The sequence below is a fragment of the Periophthalmus magnuspinnatus genome, chromosome 16, assembly GCF_009829125.3.
Source record: "Periophthalmus magnuspinnatus isolate fPerMag1 chromosome 16, fPerMag1.2.pri, whole genome shotgun sequence".
Taxonomy (NCBI): Eukaryota; Metazoa; Chordata; class Actinopteri; order Gobiiformes; family Gobiidae; genus Periophthalmus; species Periophthalmus magnuspinnatus.
In genome coordinates this window covers 29,260,558-29,279,612 of record NC_047141.1, presented here as the reverse complement: position 1 = coordinate 29,279,612, position 19,055 = coordinate 29,260,558, and the positions used below count along the sequence as shown (strand labels likewise).

The 19,055-nt window shown below is 39.8% G+C and overlaps 1 protein-coding gene across 1 annotated transcript in view; it reads right to left on the bottom strand.

The window, feature by feature from the left end:
* Positions 1-19,055, bottom strand: part of LOC117384263 (glutamate receptor ionotropic, NMDA 2D) — a 72,854-nt gene that overhangs the window by 35,589 nt on the left and 18,210 nt on the right. The window contains exons 6-11 of the mRNA XM_055228101.1: positions 18,190-18,395; positions 14,863-15,031; positions 7,934-8,087; positions 7,159-7,284; positions 4,290-4,519; positions 2,598-2,758 (exon numbers count right to left, since the gene is read on the bottom strand). Coding sequence (XP_055084076.1) covers positions 2,598-2,758; positions 4,290-4,519; positions 7,159-7,284; positions 7,934-8,087; positions 14,863-15,031; positions 18,190-18,395 — 1,046 coding nt within the window. The remainder of the gene's footprint in view (positions 1-2,597; positions 2,759-4,289; positions 4,520-7,158; positions 7,285-7,933; positions 8,088-14,862; positions 15,032-18,189; positions 18,396-19,055) is intronic.

Below are 19,055 nucleotides of genomic sequence, written 5' to 3'. Positions count from 1 at the left end.
AATAAAAATAAATAAACCATACTTATAAATAAATAAAACTTATAAATCATACTTCTCTCTCAACCAAATGTAGCTTTTCATTAATGAGCAGTATGTAATGTAATAGTTTAACAATGTGTGTGGTTTTTAAACATATTTATATGTGCATTTATGTATATGTGTATGTGTTTGTGTATGTATATGTAGGTATTTATATATATTTTCCTTTTTTTCCCCTTCTCCTTTCTTTTTCATTTCTATATCAACATCACCATCATTATTATTATTATTATTATTATTATTATTATTATTATTGTTATTATTATTGTTATTATTATTATTATTATTATTATTATTATTATCCAAACTGTGCACTGTTCTTGGCTGTTTGTAATATGTAAAATGGTTTGTTGACATTGATGACTGCAGCCAGACAGTGGTAGAACCTAAAGAAGTAAAAGTAGTAATTTAAGTACACATTTTAGGTTTCTGTACTTTACTTAAGTACATTTTACAGTGTGTACTATCATTATATCAGTGTGTACTATCATTGTCGTTGTATGTATCCATTCTTTTTTATGGAAACTATGAAAATAAACAGTAAACAAAAAAGAAAAAAAAAAGAAAAACTCTCCTCTCTCTGTAACTGCGGCTGTCAGACTCATCAGTTTAGTCTTAAATGTTCCTATTAACCCACTCTACATGATCCTGGTGTTTTTTCTTTGGCTATAATGTCGGTAAATCAAAACATGAACATTAATAACAGACAAATCAGGCACCTTTTTTCCCTGACGTCACATTTCTTTATTTATACAGTCTATAGATGTCACAATACTTTGACGGTATGTTATCAGCAGTACTTTTTGGAACATTTCACTCAAGTACGCAGAAGCAGCACTGAAACTTGCTTACGTCTTTTGAAATACAGTATTCACCGTTGGACATGTATTTCATAAACAGCTTGAACAAACTGAACTCTGTATTGTGTGTTCATGGAAAGATGTCAAATAAATTCCCAGATACTAATTGATATAAAAACTAATATTTAAACACAATACTCATATGAATAAGTATCATATATTGAACAGAAAAAAACTACAAAAAGGACAGAGTCGGACCTGTCTTTATCTATGTCAGAACTAGTATAAATTAACAAAGAAATTAACAATTATTCTGTGTTGAAATATACATTCTAGTACTTTTTTATATTGCAGTACTGGAGCTGGCACGTGCATCGTATCAAACTGCGAGGAACCATGTAATTCCCAGCTCTACTGTACAGTGAGGAAGAGTGAGACGACGAAGAGGAGAAAGAGGAGGAGGAGGGAGGAGAGGTGGAGCTGAGAGGAAAAGGTGAGAGGAGGAGTGTGAGGAGCAGGATGTGTGACAAGAGATTGAAGATCACATGCACCAGGCAGATGTGGAAAGAACGACAGAGAAAAAAGAAGAGATGCTGCACACGGTGTTTGAAATGGAAGAAACTGAACGGTGAAATATAGACGTACGTTTATGTCTCAAAATGAAGATTCAGCTCACAGTGGACGTTCATTTATGGTCATTTAAATTGCAATTAACTGCAACTGACTCTGTGCACGTTAGCGCCCGATACCGCACTGTTAGCATCACTACTGTCCAGTTTCGATGAGGTTTTTGCAGAGTCACGCTAAAATGAATAAATATTTAAAGATGAGACAGTGGACAGAGAGCTGCAGGTGGACGTCACGGACAACACGCTAAGAAACCACACAAATACAACGAATCCTTCAGCTGACGACACTTCTGAGTTTAGAAAGACGAATGTTTGAGTCACAATGCTAATGCTAATGCTAATTTTGAAGCGTAATAAATATTAAAACAACAACACAAACTGAAGAATTCTACATTTAAAAATAATCAGGTCATCTTTTAGTTTAATTTGTTTGAATTGTAATAGGTTGTTTATTTTATATCTTTTGTTTTTAATAAAAGTTAGCATAAGCTTTGAGACCATAGAGTATGTGTGTGTGTATGTGTGTGCGTGTCGGGGTGTGTGTGTGTGTGCATGTCTGTGTGGGGGTGTGTCTGTCTGTGTTTGTGTGTGTCTGTGTGTATGTGTGTGTCGGTGTGTACGTGTAGGGGTGTGTCGGGGTGTGCGGGGGTGTGTGTGTCTGTGTATGTGTGTGTGTGTCTGTGTGTAGGGGTGTGTGTGTCTGTGTGTATGTATGTGTGTGTATGTATGTATGTGTGTGTGTGTCTGTGTCTGCGCGTGTCTGTGTGTGCGCGTGTCTGTCTGTGTGTGTGTGTGTCTGGGTGTGCGTGTAGGGGTGTGACTGTGTGTGCGTGTCTGTGTGTGCGTGTCGGGGTGTGTGTGTCTGTGTGTGTGTGTGTCGGGGTGTGTTTGTGTGTGTGTGGTGGGTGTGTGTCTGTGTGTGGGTGTGTGTCTGTGCATATCGGGGTGTGCATGTGTGTGTGTCTGTGCGTGTGGGGGTGTGTGTGTGTGTGTGGTGTGTGTCTGTGCATATCTGTGTGTGCATGTCTGTGTCTGTGCGTGTCTGTGTGCGTGTGTGTGTGTGTCTGTGCGTGGGGGTGTGTGTGGGGGTGGGTGTGCGTGTGTGTTTGTGTGTGTCTGTTAAACGTACCCAGTCTTGAGGTTGATGATGGCCTCCTCCACCCTCCTCTGGTTGTACTTGCCCATGTACTGGTGCATGTCTGGGTAGTTGGAGCGAATATTCTTCTCTGTGCTCCCATTGGGCACAGTGCCAAACTTTAGAGGAGGGTACTGCTCCTCCGGATGCTGAAACTGAGGGGCAAAAAGAGGCATGAGAGTAAGGGAGAGTAAGAGAGCGTGAGAGAGTGAGACAAAGAAAAAGAGTGAAAGAGAGAAACAGAGAGAAAGAGTGTAAGAGAGGAGAGTACTGCTCTTCTGGATGCTGAAAGTGAGGAGCAAACAGAGGCATGACAGAGTGAGAGTGAAAGTGTGTGAGAGTGTGAGAAAGAGACAGAGAAAGAGTGTGAGAGAGAAACTGAGAGAGGAGAGTAATGCTCTTCTGGGTGCTGAAACTGAGGAGCAAAAAGAAGCATGAGAGAGAGTGAGAATGTGAGAGGGCAAGAGAGAGAGAACGAGAGTTTGAGAGTGAGAGAGAGTGACAGAGAAACAGAGAAAAAAAGTGTAATAGAGGAGAGTACTGGTCTTCTGGATGCTGAAACTGAGGGCCAAAAAAGAAGCATGAAGGTGAGAGAGAGTGAGAGTGTGAGAGAGTGAGAGAGACAGAGAGGGAGTGAGAGAGTGTGAGAGAAAAAGAGAGAGTGTGAGAGAGAGCGTGGGCATGAGAGAGTGAGAGTCTGTGAGAGAGCAAGTGAGAGGGAGTGAGAGAGAGTGTGAGAGAGTGAGAGGGAGAAAGCGAGAGTGAGAGAGTGAAAGGGAGCGTGAGAGAGAAAGTGAGGGAGTGAGAGTGTGAGAGAAAGAGAGCGAGAGAGAAAGAGTGAGCGTGAGAATGTGAGAGTGAGAGCGAGAGAAAGAGTGAAAATGTGAGAGAGAGAGCGTGAGAGAGTGAGTGTGTGAGAGAGTGCAAGAAAGAGAGAGAGAAAAAGAGAGTGAGAGCGAGAGAGCAAGAGAGAGAATGAGAGAGACACACCTGACTGTGCACCATTCTGCCTGACCCACTTCTGTCCGCGGTCAACACAAACTAACAACACTTTTCTGAAATAAAAGACAAAATACTGGAGCTAAACCGAAAACAACATAATTATGTAATTGCTGTTTTAAAGATCTGCACAATTAAAATCCTGTAACGTTTATCTGCCAAAAAAAGCTGCAAAATGAACGATAAAAAACAAAGATCAGAAACGAGCGGAGTAATCTTCTAAAAAGGGAACAAACAAAAAAGTGCAGAAATATCCACTTTAATTGTATAAAGCTCAAAAACAAATCGTCAGAATGTGCCAAACGTCCAAACAATTAGCAAAAAAATAAATAAAAAAGTAAATAAAGGAGCTGTGGAACAAACTACTAGTAAAAACACTTATGAATGAACACCAAGTTTACTATTTATTTATCTTAGATTATAAGACTGATGCATGGATAAATGTATAAAATGATAGATACACCTTTTATATTTTTTGTTTAAATCGCTACGGCAACGCTCCTTATTTTCCACCATTATGAAACACCCATGAATTTCTGAACGGAGGTCGTAGACGTATTGCAAATAAGACATTACTGACTATAAAAACCCAACACTTTCATCTGTTTAATATTCAATGAAATGGGATTAAACTAAGACTTTAATTCGTTTTGTGCTGTCTGTTCAGAATCAGTATTCAGGACGTACCTTTTTGTCGGAGAGGCCGGACACAGTGTCGATGTACTCCTCCTGGATCATGAAGGCGGCCAGGTTGGCAGTGTAAGAGGCCAGGAATATGACAGCGAAGAAGGCCCAGATCAGAACCATGATCTTACTGGTGGTTCCTCGGGGGTTCTCCACTGGCACAGAGTTGTTGAAGACAATGGCCCACAGCAGCCACACTGACTTCCCTATGGTAAAAGTCGACCCTCCAGTCTCTGTAAGAAGTGACAAAGAGCAGAGCGTTCAGACTCAGGTAAATTCATCTTTACATAAACTTTAAAGGTGCGTCTCCATGGATGTTATTGCCTGGTCTAGAATGTTCCACAGTTTGGTGTTAAACTTATCACTCTCTGGTGTTTTTGAGTAATAAAAACATGTAATTAAATAAATGGTAGATAGAGAATGCAATGCAGTGTAACATCCCAGACAAAGCAATAACATCTCCATGGAGACAAGATGGCGAACCCTCCAGCCAAAAAGTTACATAATGCAGTGGATTTGAAGGTGGATTATTGCTTATTACTCAATGCACTGAGAAACCTACTGACCTAATCCAACCCTAACCCAGGGAGCTGTGAACTGCCCACAGGAAGAAAAGGCTCCAGTCTGAGTCTGTGATAACAGATACACACATGTCTGCGCACACACATCTGCACACACAAGTCTGCACACACACGTCTGCGCACACACGTCTGCGCACACACGTCTGCACACACGTCTGCTCACACACGTCTGCGCACACACGTCTGCGCACACACGTCTGCACACACGTCTGCACACACGTCTGCTCACACACGTCTGCGCACACACGTCTGCGCACACACACGTCTGCACACACATGTCTGCTCACACACGTCTGCACACACATGTCTGCACACACACGTCTGCACACACAAGTCTGCACACACACGTCTGCACACACAAGTCTGCACACACACGTCTGCACACACACGTCTGCGCACACACGTCTGCGCACACACACGTCTGCACACACATGTCTGCACACACACGTCTGCACACACAAGTCTGCACACACACGTCTGCACACACACGTCTGCACACACACATCTGTATTTATATCTTTCACAGTGGAATCAATCCATCAAATTATTTAAAAAGAGAAAAACTCAAAAGTATAAAAAAAAAAAAAACATTATGCTTTTTTTTATTTTAAAAACCAAATATTGATGTAAAGTAACAGGTCCATTGCTCGTTCTAAGCATCTCAAAGCTCCTGCTGCTGGTCCAGACACAAAACACAACTCTGAGTGGCTGCACACATTTTTTCCATGTTGAGATAAATTTGTTTTGTATTTTCCTACAATGCCACAGCGCCGTGTTCCTCAACGTTCACACAGAACACAAACACATCTCAACAGAGAAGCTCTCCTTCCATCGAGTTCAGTGGGATAAGCAGAAAAAGAAGTGGTTTGATCAGGTTTGGTAGATAAAGTTCAGAGTTATTGTTGGGCCAAAGGCTGTTATGTCTATGGTCACAGTAACACATTGTTTTTTGAACTACTGAAAGAACCTTGTTGGACTAAATGATGCAATCCCTTTTTCACCTGAGATGGGACGTGGTAAAAAAAAAGGAAGTTGTAAACATGTTCACCGGTCCCTTTGTTTTCAATCAGCTGGTGGACGCCTCAGACCTGGACGCGAGTGTTAACAATCCTGTACTGACCGTGATATCAGGACCTCACTTCTGTCGCTCTGCAGGATGTGGGTGTATTACAACTGTGTATTACACGGGACTAAAGGACACACTTTTGCCATTCTGAGGGACAACAGAACTCACTTTTTCTGGTTTGTGGGACAATAGAAACCTTCAAATCAGGCTAGAAATCTAGGGGTAATAATGGACTCAGACTTGAACTTTAACAGCCACATTAAATCAATAACATCTGCAGCTTTTTACCACCTAAAAAACATTGCAAAAATCAAAGGTTTACTGTCAAAGCCAGACTTAGAGAGACTTATCCATGCATTTGTCTCCAGTAGGTTAGACTACTGAAACGTCCTGCTCACTCTCCATACGAGCCTAAACACAGCTGCAGTACATCCAGAACACTGCTGCTCGGGTCCTGACCAGAACCAGGAAGTATGAGCACATAAGTCCTGTGCTCAGGTCTCTGCACTGGCTTCCTGTAGCTCAAAGAATAGACTTTAAAGCAGCTCTGCTTGTGTATAAGTCTCTCCATGGCCTAGGTCCAAAGTATATCTCCGACATGTTAGTGCCATATGAACCATCTCGCAATTTGAGGACCTCAGGGACCGGCCTCCTGCTGTTGCCCAGAGTCAGGACTAAACATGGGGAATCAGCGTTTAAGTTTTATGCAGCTAAAACTTGGAACAATCTTCCTGAAGATGTGAGACAGGCCTCTACTTTGACAATGTTTAAATCAAGGCTCAAAACAGTTCTGTTTAGCTGTGCAAACGATTGAAAGATTTTTATTCTGCACTCTTCTCTTTTAATGTTAATTTTATGATGATTATTTGTGATTATTTATGTTTTGATTTGTGTGATTTTAATGTCTTTCTTATTCTGTAAAGCACTTTGAATTACCTTGTGTATGAATTGTGCTATACAAATAAACTTGCCTTGCCTTTTTTTCTGGTTTGTGGGACAATAGAACACACTTTTTCTGGTTTGTGGGACTACAGAACTCACTTTTTCTGGTTTGTGGGACAACAGAACACACTTTTTCTGGTTTGTGGGACTATAGAACACACTTTTTCTGGTTTGTGGGACGACAGAACACACTTTTTCTGGTTTGTGGGACAACAGAACACACTTTTTCTGGTTTGTGGGACGACAGAACACACTTTCTGGTTTGTGGGACAATAGAACTCACTTTTGCCGGTCTGCAGGCTGCGGTTGTAGCCCACAGGACTGAAGAACTCAAAGATGAAGACGGTCACAGCGACGACGGTCAGACACATGACGAACATCATCACCCACACAGCGGGACTGTAGGGCTCTGAGGGAGAACAGGAGCACAGCCATTGTCAAAGAAAAACAACTAAATTATTACATCACAACAACAACACACCTGCATGAATCTAGGCCTATTGTCCAAAAAATGTTAAAAAAAGGAAAAAAATAAAATGACATGTGTATCTCTCTATGGAGACAAGCAGGTGGATGGTTAAACGAGTTGCTGAGATGATCATGTTTTAGTGTCACTGTGTCAAGTGTGTCATTAACACCAGTTGCTTTTTTAAAATATCATTTAGCACAAAATCTGCAGCAGCTGAATTGAACAGTTCAAACGACCTTATTAAGACAGACTCACATAAATCTGAGTTGCTGTGGCCTGAACGTTAAACAAAATGGTGCAGAGAGTAAAAATGAAGTGTCTGTAAAGGCTTTCTGTCTAAAAGAGCTGTTTTTTCCATAACGGTTCGAGCGCTGCATCGTCCAACAGCCCACTGGAGCTTTGTGTTTGCTGACTGAGTGAAACTATAAGTTGTGAAGACGAGAACAACTAGGAAAAGTAATGGGTAATCTAGATGTAGGACGAGCAGCCAAAGACAGCAGCCATTTATGCTAACTCGACGTTTCTCTTCAGCATATTGGATTGGATTCGGGCCTTCGCTGAGGCACCTGACACAAATGGGACCACTTACCTAAGAAGGCGGATGGTGAAACAGTGCCGTTGCTACGGGAGACCATAACACTGATCCCTGTCTCCACGAAAGGAACAGAGAAATCCACGACCTCTGACCTCTCCTCGTTGATCGTCAGGGATCCGATGGCCATGTCCGCTCGCTTGTACACGACCTAAAGGGAAACGCAAAACAACCGTGGAAGAAAAGAAATACAGAGTCGACTAAGGATGAATCTTTAAGGAAATAATTTTTTTTTTTTTTTTTTTTTTTGTGGAAAGCGTGGCAATTGTGATCAAGATTTACCATTTAATGACTAAATTGATTAAACTATTAATTAAACTAATACAATCAGGCATTTTGAAAGATGTTTGTAAAGGTTAAAGCCATAAACTGTATAAAAAAGTGAATGAAGTGAGTGAGTCAAGCATAGAGTTTGTCTCCGGCCAAATGAAGCTTGTCGACGCTAGACCAGTTATAGGAATTCGGGACCAAAATCCATATTTGGACTTCCTACCGTGAGCATCATAGCAACCACAGAGCCAATACGGAGTAAGATGTTGAAGGTAACGCCTCTTCCTGCTGGCACTGCTGGTTTTGCAGGGGGCGGGTGCTTAACAATGCTGTCAATCAAACCTGTTGCTAACGTACACACTGATTTAGGGACAAAATGGCCAAATAAAAACACTAGGATCATGTAGCGCGGATTAATACGAACCAAAATGACAAGTCTGACAGCAGCAGTTACAGAGAGAGGTGACAGTTTTTCAATGGAAAGTGAATTGGAGCCAGGTGATCATTTTCTGTTTGGAACGTGGCGGCTAGCGGGTTAGCTTTGTCCATTTATATAAACAGTCAGTGGTTAAAACTGAAAGATTAGCACGTTGTACATAATAAAACTCGATAAAATATTTTCTTTTTTGGAGAGGACACTATATTTCCTAGATAAATTTGCTTTCTTTGCAATAGGCTAACTTTGACTTAACATTAAATTTAGCTTTTGTGATAAATCCTGCAGCCGTATTGAAAAATTTGAAAAAACTGACAAATTTATGAGCTATACTAGACACACATATATATAAAAATGTGATGTGTGACTGTTGAATAATGAGAATAATAATAAAAAACACTGTAATCACACAATAATCAATGTTTAAAATGAAAAAATACACTGAAACCAAAATATGCGTGTACCATATAAGGACGTATTGTTGCTCTTCCGTGGTTCGTGTTATAATCCATCCGTTTTTGTGAAATATCTAAACCGCACCTACACATATACAGGCCCCTTTAGCACGTTTCTGCAGCATTAGCATATATTGACGGCATAGCATTGTGAAGCTAATCCAAAACATACCAAACTGTACCCCGCAGTGCGTTCATTCTCAAACCGAGATACCGACCAACGTATATACAAAACTATCCAAAGTATCCAGGAAAAAGTATAGAAAATGCTACGTGGAAAAAAAGTGCTGCTTGTGAAGTGTTAATCTGCATTAGACACGACACATCCGCGCTTCACCGGCAAATAAAGTGAAACAGAAAGCAGCTTCTTCCTTAACCTTGCGAAAACAGACTTGACGGACAGCTCCAACCCGAGTCCAGATATAAATAAAAGTGCAGAGAATATTATGACAAGCCGCGTTTGACAGCTGGACTCAGGGACAGTGACCAAACCCGACTCTGGGGATAAAATCTGTACTAAGATGATTGTATCTTAACCAGCGGAAAACAATTAACTTGAAACATGCGGCTGTGGAAATATTGATTTATTTATCTGCTACAGTCGCGGCTGTAATGGCCCGTTCCATAGACCTGAGGCTGGGGATCGTCTTAACACAGTAACTATCGCCAAATGGAGTCCCGAGATTAAATACAGTTTGGAAATCCAATCATTCTATATTTATAATCGGGCAATAATGTGTTTTCTAATTGCAGTGCGAGTCCTGCATATACGTGTGTTCTATTTATCTGATTTATGGACAGGGACCAGTGGAATAAATGAGATTTTTCTGCGATTTTTTGGAATTTATGTTACAGTACAGCACATAATCAAACCATAGATTGTATAAAGGGAGAGTCAAATGAAGCTTATCGAGGCTAGAGCAGTTATACGGACAAATCTGGAGCTGAGTTCATATTTGGTGATCCGACTGCGTGTATCATAGCAACCAAAGAGCCAATCAGCAGCGCCAACAAAGCTATCAAACCTGTGGCTAACGCTAACAGAAGCGATGTCAGGGAAAGAAGGCAGCTGATTTGTGTCTTATTAATGTTCATATTTAGATTTATGGACACAATAGCGCAATAAATAAATAAATAAATAAATAAATAAAAATACTAGTAAAAATAGTAGAGCGGGTTATTCACTCAAGATATGTGTGATTAATTAATGTATTTATTTTTGTATTATTATTATTTTATTTACTTTTTTCCCCCCAATATTTTATTTCATTCATTAAAACAAAACAAATCAATGCAACATATCTACATACAGTATTCCAGCTTTTGTACAATTATGATAAATGAATGAAAGGGCACAGAAAGAAGCAAAAGCTTATACTATCTGCCCCTTATCAACTCTGACTCTTATTCACTTCCTGAGTATTGCACTGTTACATTATACAAAATCAAACTTAGATGCACAGCTACTTTACAAAAAAAAAACACAAAATCATCCTGTCACATAGCAGTTATATACTTTCTTAATAATGATCATTTCAAGCTTTTCTTAAACATATAAATGGACTTGGATTCTTTAATATTACTTTCAAGACTGACTCCCTTGATTGAAATACATCTTTCCTTTGGTTTTGTTCTAAACTCTGGCTTAGAAAATAAATCAGTTCCTCTTAATTGATATCTACTTTCTCTCTTTAGAAATCTATTTTGCAACTTCTCTGGTGATACTTTTAGATGAGCTTTATACATGGTTTTGAGAATGCTATATTCCACCAATTCATTAAATTTCAACATTTGTGATTGAATAAAAATTGGATTTGTATGTGCTCTATAACCACTTCCATTGATAATTCTAATAGCACGCTTCTGTAAAAGAATGTAGGTTTTACAAGCACTTCCCCACACTTCAATGCAATATGTCATATATGGAACAATCAGTGTGTTATACAATAAGAACAATGCATCTTTGTTGAGAGACTCTTTCACCTTGTGTAATACAGCAATGGTTTGTGATACTTTTGATCTTACTTGCTCTATGTGGGATTTCCACGTCAGCTGCTCATCAATAATAACTCCTAAAAAACGAAATGTACTTGTTCTTTCTATCTCTAATCCTTGTGTGAATAATCTTACCTCTAAATCTTTCTTTTTACAACTAAAGACCATAAATTTAGTTTTAATAATGTTTATAGATAGTTTGTTAGCATTGAACCATTTTAATATATTTGAAACTCATCTTCTACATTTTTTATAACCTCCTTTATGTTTTTTCCGGAGTAAAATAATGTGGTATCATCAGCAAACAAGATGCAATTTAGTAATTTTGATACAGACATAATATCATTCACATAAAGGAGAAAAAGTACTGGCCCCATGACTGACTTTTTATTTATTTACTTTTTAAGCTTTAGTTCTTGTTATATAAAATGAAAAAGGTGTGTATACATTTGTTGTTTTAAATTACAGTGTACTGTAAGATTTCACATATCAATAAAAATATGAAAAAAAAATAATAAAAAGAAATAGTAGAGCGGGTTAATACAAACATTTTAAGACCAACATCACGAGTCTGACAGCAGCAGGTACAGAGAGAGAGAGGCGACAGTTTTTCAATAGAAAGTGAATTGGAGCCAGAGTCGACGGAGCTGGAATCGCGTCCATGATCATTTACAACATTTACTTCAGCCTGTCACGTTGTAACAACATTTTTGGGGGTCAGATTTTATCATGTGGACTTTAACTTTACGCTACTGCTAAATTTTTGGTTATTTTTTGACTGTAAGATCAGATTTAAGCTGTAAAAGTTTGAATTAATAACTTTTCTGACTCATTACAGATGCAAACTCAGTACTAAAGTGTTTAATTCTGCTGTTTATTTATTGCAGCTCATGATTTTTTAACAATATTGTAGATTTGAAATAGTTTTTGAGGTTTAAATCTGCATCACAGTTTCATTATTATCGTTTATTTTCTATATTTATTCCTGCGATACATCGAACTTTAAGCTTTATTACCGTGTCACATTTAGCTCTCGACTCTGGAAGTTATAAATTAAAACAGTCTTTGCCGATTGTGTTCATCCGGCAGTGCGATTGTGATAAATCTCGCAGCCCAAAAAATCTATTTAAAATGCGTTTGTTTTTGTATTAAGAGCGAGAAAACCCCAGCCGCCGCAGTTACACAGACAAACACGCAGATCACACTCTCCCCATGTAAATACGATTGACTAATTAACTGAATATGGCCTCAACTAATCACAACATCTTCTTCATAAACGGCAAATGTAGCATAGCCAATGTTCCGTGCAGTTTTGAATGATAAATGTGTATTTGCGTAACTCAATCCCAGCGCTGTTTCTCCGCTGGTGCAGTGCAGGAGGTTGCCGGTTCCATTAGCCGGAGTGTATGAGTGTGAGTGGAACAAATGACAGCTGTCTGATTGCTGCTGGTTAAGTGGCCATAGCTCTCAGTGCGATTGATTTGACACTTAGTTTTAACTGGTCACCCGTGGCACCAGGCAGGAGCCGGGGCTGAGCGCGGGAGGTAAACAGTAATGCGGTAATGGAACAGATTTTGGAGGAAAAACGCGGCAAACGGTTCAGCTCGACGTGAGGAAAAACCTGTGGACGTATGTTTAGATTTGAGATGTTTTGATCAGTTTAGATTCAGCTGCATACTCATTTTTCTACGATTCCAGCCATTTATCCATTTTCTTTTGCTTATCTAGACCCGGATCATGGGGGCAGCAGTCTAAGCGGCGACTCCCAGACATCCCCCACCCCAGACACTTCTTCCAGTTGGACCCCAAGGAGTTCCCATAGTCCCTCCAATGTGATATGTTTTGATTTGAGATGTTTGATCAGTTTAGATTCAGCAGCACTACACTAATTTTTCTACGATTCCAGCCATCTATCTATTTTCTTCTGTTATCCAGACCTGGATCATGGGGGTAGCAGTCTAAGCAGCAAATCCCACACTTCCCCCACCCCAGACACTTCCTCTAGCTCCTCCAGTTGGACCCCAAGGAGTTCCCATCGTTCCTCCAATATGACCTGGATCTTCCTTGGGGGCCCATTGCTACTATTATTTGATTAAATTCAACTGAAATATGAAACATTTCCATGTCCCGTTGGCCGTTCTTTGCGTTTACTGTTTAAAGAAGCTTTGTCTGTAGTTTTTGGTAATAATCTATATCAAACAAGTAGAATTATTTTACATTTTGTTCATTGTAAACCTCAATATTGATCTAAAATGACTTCATAGGAACAGATCCATTGACTTGTTCACAGTAAAAGTGATTCTCTGCTGCTGGGCTTGCCTCTCCATAGAGCCACCTCACCATCGCAACAAGTGTTTTGAACTTTGAAAAAGGCCAACGCAACGATTTTGAACATTTGAGTATGTAAATCCAGGGCTGTGTGCGGGGATAGTGGGTCAAACGCAGGACAACACTCCTCAAACATGCATGAATCAAATGTAACTGAGTAAGTTAATGAGGCAAAACCATTAGAAGTTGATTCAGTATAATGTACATGTTTAACCCTGTAGCGTCAGATGCTATCGCCGCTGATAGACTCGTAGTTGTGGACTTTCCATTACTGTAACGCCGTAACCAATTGTGCTTCATGTAAATTCAAACGGCGTCTCAAAGCAGAGGCATGGGGCTGTAAGGACTGACATTATAGACCATTATAGCTCGCCTGGATGTTTTTTTTTTCTTTTTTTTAAGCCATAAAAATCATGTTAAAGGAAGTATCAGCATGTACTTTTGCCTTTTTTCACACAACTACCTCTATTTTACACCTCTATCCATATTTATGTTTTCTTTGACGCATCAAATAACTGACTGGGAGAATCCTGGCGGCCCCTGCGCTCTGATTGGTCGTCTTGGAGGGCGACGTAAGCACATTACGTAATGACAGTAACATATTTAAACAGCCCCATGCCTCTGCTTTGAGACGCCGTTTGAATTTACATGAAGCACAATTGGTCGCGGGGTTACGGAAATGGAAAGTTCACAACCGCGAGTCTATTTGCGGCGAAAGCATCCGACGCTATAGGGTTAAAGCTGGAGGAATGTAACAAAATGTACTTAAGTATACATTTTAGGTATCTGTACTTTAATTAACTACATTTTACAGTGGATACTTTTTACTTTTACTTTACTACATTTGAGAGAAAGCACCTGTACTTTCTACTCCTCTACATTTTTAAACTGGACTGAAAAGTAAAAGTATTTTTTTATTACTATTTGACACCTGCTGAAAAAGGGGGTTTATTTTTAACACGTTCATAATATGAAAAAACAAAAAGCAAACAAAAATATACAAATAAAAACAGGAAAAATTATAGATTCAGTTGTTTCTCTTCAAATCTTCAAATCTTTATCAAAATCACCGCATTTGAAGCTTCATTAGATCTCAAAATCTGCACAAAATACTTTTACTTTTTACTCTTTAAGCATATTTTTAAACTTGTACTTTAACACTTTTACTTAAGTAGACTTTTTCATGTGATACTTTTACTTAAATAGACTTGTAGACTTAAGTAGACATGTGATACTTTTGCTTGAGTATGTTTTTGCTCCAGTTTCTGTACTTTTACTTAAGTAACAAAATACTTCTTTCACCACTGGCTAAAAAACACCGAAATATTATGAAAGAGTCACAGTTTTCAAGGAGGAAATGAATCAAAAAGGTGGCGTTTCTCTCATCTTTAAGTACTTTTCAAACTGAATACATCTTTTTACATCCGCCTCATCAAACCCACCTCTCCGATCATGCCGTTCCACACTCCGTCGATCTTCTTGCCGTGTTTCCCATTGGTCACGAGGTACAGGTCGTAGGTGAAGCCCACGATCTTGGCGAGTCTCTTGAGGATGTCGATGCAGAAGCCCTTACAGCACTGCTTCAGGGGGGCCACGCCTTCATGGATCGCACTGCACCGGGACACACGGGGGGCACGGGGTTAGTATGACGGGGTTAGGGCTGCGATTGTGATTAGATTTGGAATTATCTATCTTATCTAGTAGGATTCTGTTCCACCTGCACATTTCATACAACTCCCAGAGCATTAACATTTGAGAAGATTTCAACATTAACTGATGAACTAACGCAAGAGTCCAATACATTTCGGATTATGTTTGTTAAAGATTTTCGTTTCTATCGTCCAAAAAAAAAGACAGGATAGTGACATTTTGCTCTTTGCTGAGGACTTTCTTTTATTAAAATAATTACAGCCCTCGGGATTTGATCACTGTGAACTGAAATTATGATTTTTATCGGATTATAAACCAAAAAAAAAGATAAATAATAATAATGATCTTGTCTTGTAAAGCCTCTCAAAGCGCGTCACTACGGTCTTTATTCATTCACTTCGTGTTTTCTGGTGGTAAGCGAATGTAGAAACAGCTGCCCTGGGGTAAAGTGATGGAAGCGAGCCTGCCAATGACCACGCACACATTTCTACACTAGGGAAGTCAGTGAAGTGTCTTGCCTAAGGACAGAAGAAGAGAACATGGCGCCAGCAGGAATCAATCGTCCAACCTTCAGGACGGGGGACTGAGCCACCGTCAAGGCCAGATAGTCACTCTTATGCACTTCTGTTCACACCGGGGCATCAGGAGCGTCGAGTTTACATGCAAAGTCTACGGTGGACGTGTGTTTTGGCTGCTCCGTAATTTTGCGGCAGGTTTTCAAACCTGAGAGTGGCACAAATCTGGCGCTGACGTGACGTGTCTTGAGCGTTCGGGCCTCGGACGCTCTGTTTCCAAAGTGTCAGACGGAAGAGCTGAAAAATCTAAACTTTTGGCCAATCAGAAAACACGCTCCAGTGATTTAGCGACGTCATTGTCCGGAAAAAGTAGCAAGACATCAGTCAAAAACTAGCTGCAACTTAATTATGCTATACCGTCTACGATAAACGCCGCAGAGCTGATCGCCTCCGATGGGTTTTATGTAATAAATACAATACTAAATGTTAAGTACTAATACTAAAGTCACTCTCTCAAACTGGTCTGCATCGTTCACAAAGACACAGGGAAAACAGAACATCCCAAGGCACTCGCAGACCTCAACGGTATTTTTCTCCGATGTGCTTTCACGATGTCCATGACGCTCCAACAAGAGACGTCCAACGCTTTTTCGACGCCCCAGTGTGAACGTATATTTATACTTGAGTAATTTCTTGGATCAGCCATTTGTACTTTTTCCTGAGTGATTTTTTTTAAAGTGGTGGTGCTCTAAGAAACAGTGAGACTTTTGGCTGCTGCGTCTGCCTCTGGGACAGATGGACAGAGCGAGGGCATAAAGAGTATTGTGGGCAGTTAGTGACATTGATGGACTGGAGCAGCAGAGGTGTCGTCATCCTTTGAGAGGCTGGTGAACCATAAGCTTTACTCTGCCTGACTCACTCATCCTCAGAGGGGACTGGTATTGATCAGGGCTGCACCGAAGAGGCCACAGTTTTGACAAGTGATTTATGTCAGTGCCATTGGAAAGCATCATGAAGACTCCATTCATTATGTTGGCCTTTGTCCTTACTTTTATACGGAGGCTCGTGTTGGTATTGGGATGTCGTCACATAATGTTCTAGTGTTGAATTATTGTGAGAGGAATTATTCAGGAATATGAACAGAGAATCAAGCCTGAATCCTGAATGCAAACTTTCTGAATGAAAAAGTCAAGTTAATGTGACAAAATGGCACTTTACAAATGAGTTTTTTTTGGAGTGAAAGGCTGATTTAAAGGGGAATTATGACACTTTTTGGGTAGTGGGTCCAAAACGTTCTTATTTTTGTGTAGAAGTTGTTGTTTTGCCTGGAATGTTTTACAAAATGGCATAAAACTACTCACGATAATGACTTTATCGACTTATCGGTCAGTATAAGAAGGTGGAACAATATTATTTTGGGGTCAGTTTTTATCGTGAGGACTTTTTCTTTGCACTACTATTGCTAGATTATGTAAAAGGTTTTATTAATAACTTCTATGACTCATTACAGATGCAAACTAACCACTACAATGTTTAATTCTGTTGTTTATTACATCTCATACATTTTCTTAACAAAATTGTACATTTAGAATAGCTTGTGTGGTTTAAATGAGCTCTTGTATTTTTGTGTCAGTGGCATAAATTAGTTTCAATATTATTGTTTATCGTCTATATTTACTTCAGCAATATATCGAACTTCAAAATACATTATAGACCTGCATAAAACGTGGCAATGTCCATGGAGAAAAGTAGGTGACTGCACAAAAAAGTTTTTTACGGCAACAAAAATGCCAAGAACTACTGAGAAAAAACAAAAACAAAACATAAATAGAAAAAATTTGACCTTTTCTGGATGGTTTTAGAAAGGAACTATATTAAACTATACCAGAATTATAAGGAAACACGGTAATATTGAAGAAACAACCTATTTTTATTGTCTGTTTTTGGTATTATTGTGGTATCGAAATATCTATTCAGTCCTTCTTTAAATTAAGAAATAGTTACTATAATTTAAGAGGTTTGCTTCAGTTTGAATCCAGTAAAATAAGAACTAATGTGAAGCAAAGATATGTGTCTGTTTTAGGAATAAAATTTTGGAATGATCTCAATAATGAATTTAAGTCAATTAAAACTCTGTCTAAATTCAAAAAAACTTTAAAGCGTGAATTCATTCATGCATATACATTACAGTAGGTCATATGAGCCAAGATGTTTGTGTTTAAGATATTGATTTAAGTACATAAATTGTGTTATGTGTTGTGTTATGTTACTGTATTGTGGAGTTATGTGTAGGTCAGGATGGGCCCAATCCTTTTTGTGGTTGTAATTAATGAAGGAAATGTTTTTGTTTTGTCTTGTAAACAACCAAAACAAAATGTATTCATTCATCTACAGAACCTTTTCCTTGGTATCTCTTTGCGTTGCTTCCCTATTTATACTATCTTATACCACTTCTCCTCCTGCCCTCCCCTCTTTCCTTTCTATCTTTGAGGGCGTTTTTTCCAAGATTCCAGACTCCAAACTCTCTCTTCTACATCCTGATTGTTGCTCCACACATAATAAAGTCCCATTTTTACTGTATTCTGGCGTTGTGAGTCCTCAAACCTGGCATTGAGAGGTCGTCTGCAGGGCACCGAGTCCCGGATGCAGGTCCCGGAGGCGGCGTCCGCGAGCTCGACGATGACGAACGGCCGCTCCTCCAGAGTCACCACCCGGAGGTGCTGGGCGTCGTCGGGCGGTTTGAGGAACGGGCCGTACCGGGACCAGGCCGGATACCGCAGCCTCAGCACGCCGTTCTCCCACCAGCCTACCTGAGGGAACCAGGGGGAGGAGCGTCAACCGGAGCACGTACATCACACTAATAACACATTAATCATTAAACCCCGTGGCGCCGGTTTAAAATGTCTTCAGTAATGTGCGGACACAGAGTGCGTATTGTGGTTATGAAAGTACCAGGATACTCATATACTTTGGCAACCATGGTACAGATACGGCAAGGAGCTACTTAAAAGACGTTTAAGCCTGTTTCTAATAACAAAAAAACAAGATATACTTATTGAAAAAGCCTGGTAAAGGTTTGAGTTGTTTTGGGAAAGCTGCTACTCCTACTGTATTTGTTACTTCAGTTCGCACATGCTCAGTATAGCGCCCGTGCCAGAAAGCAGTACTGCGTCTACATACCTCAGCATCGTGGGTACTATCAGAATATCCTAGAACAGGAGCGTCAAATATTATCAGTGCACACATTAAAGCAGCATAGACTTAAATTAAAAGGCATGACTGTCATTTTAAAATATCTTCTTGAGGGCCACATAAAATGACGCGGCAGGCCGAATTTGGCCCCCGGGCCTTGAGTTTGACACGTGTCTTAGAGTAACCGGAATACTGTCTTATCCAGGATACTGAAATCAGGATAGTGCGTTTACACGGACACACACCAAACCAGGACACTCAAAAAACAAAACCCAATC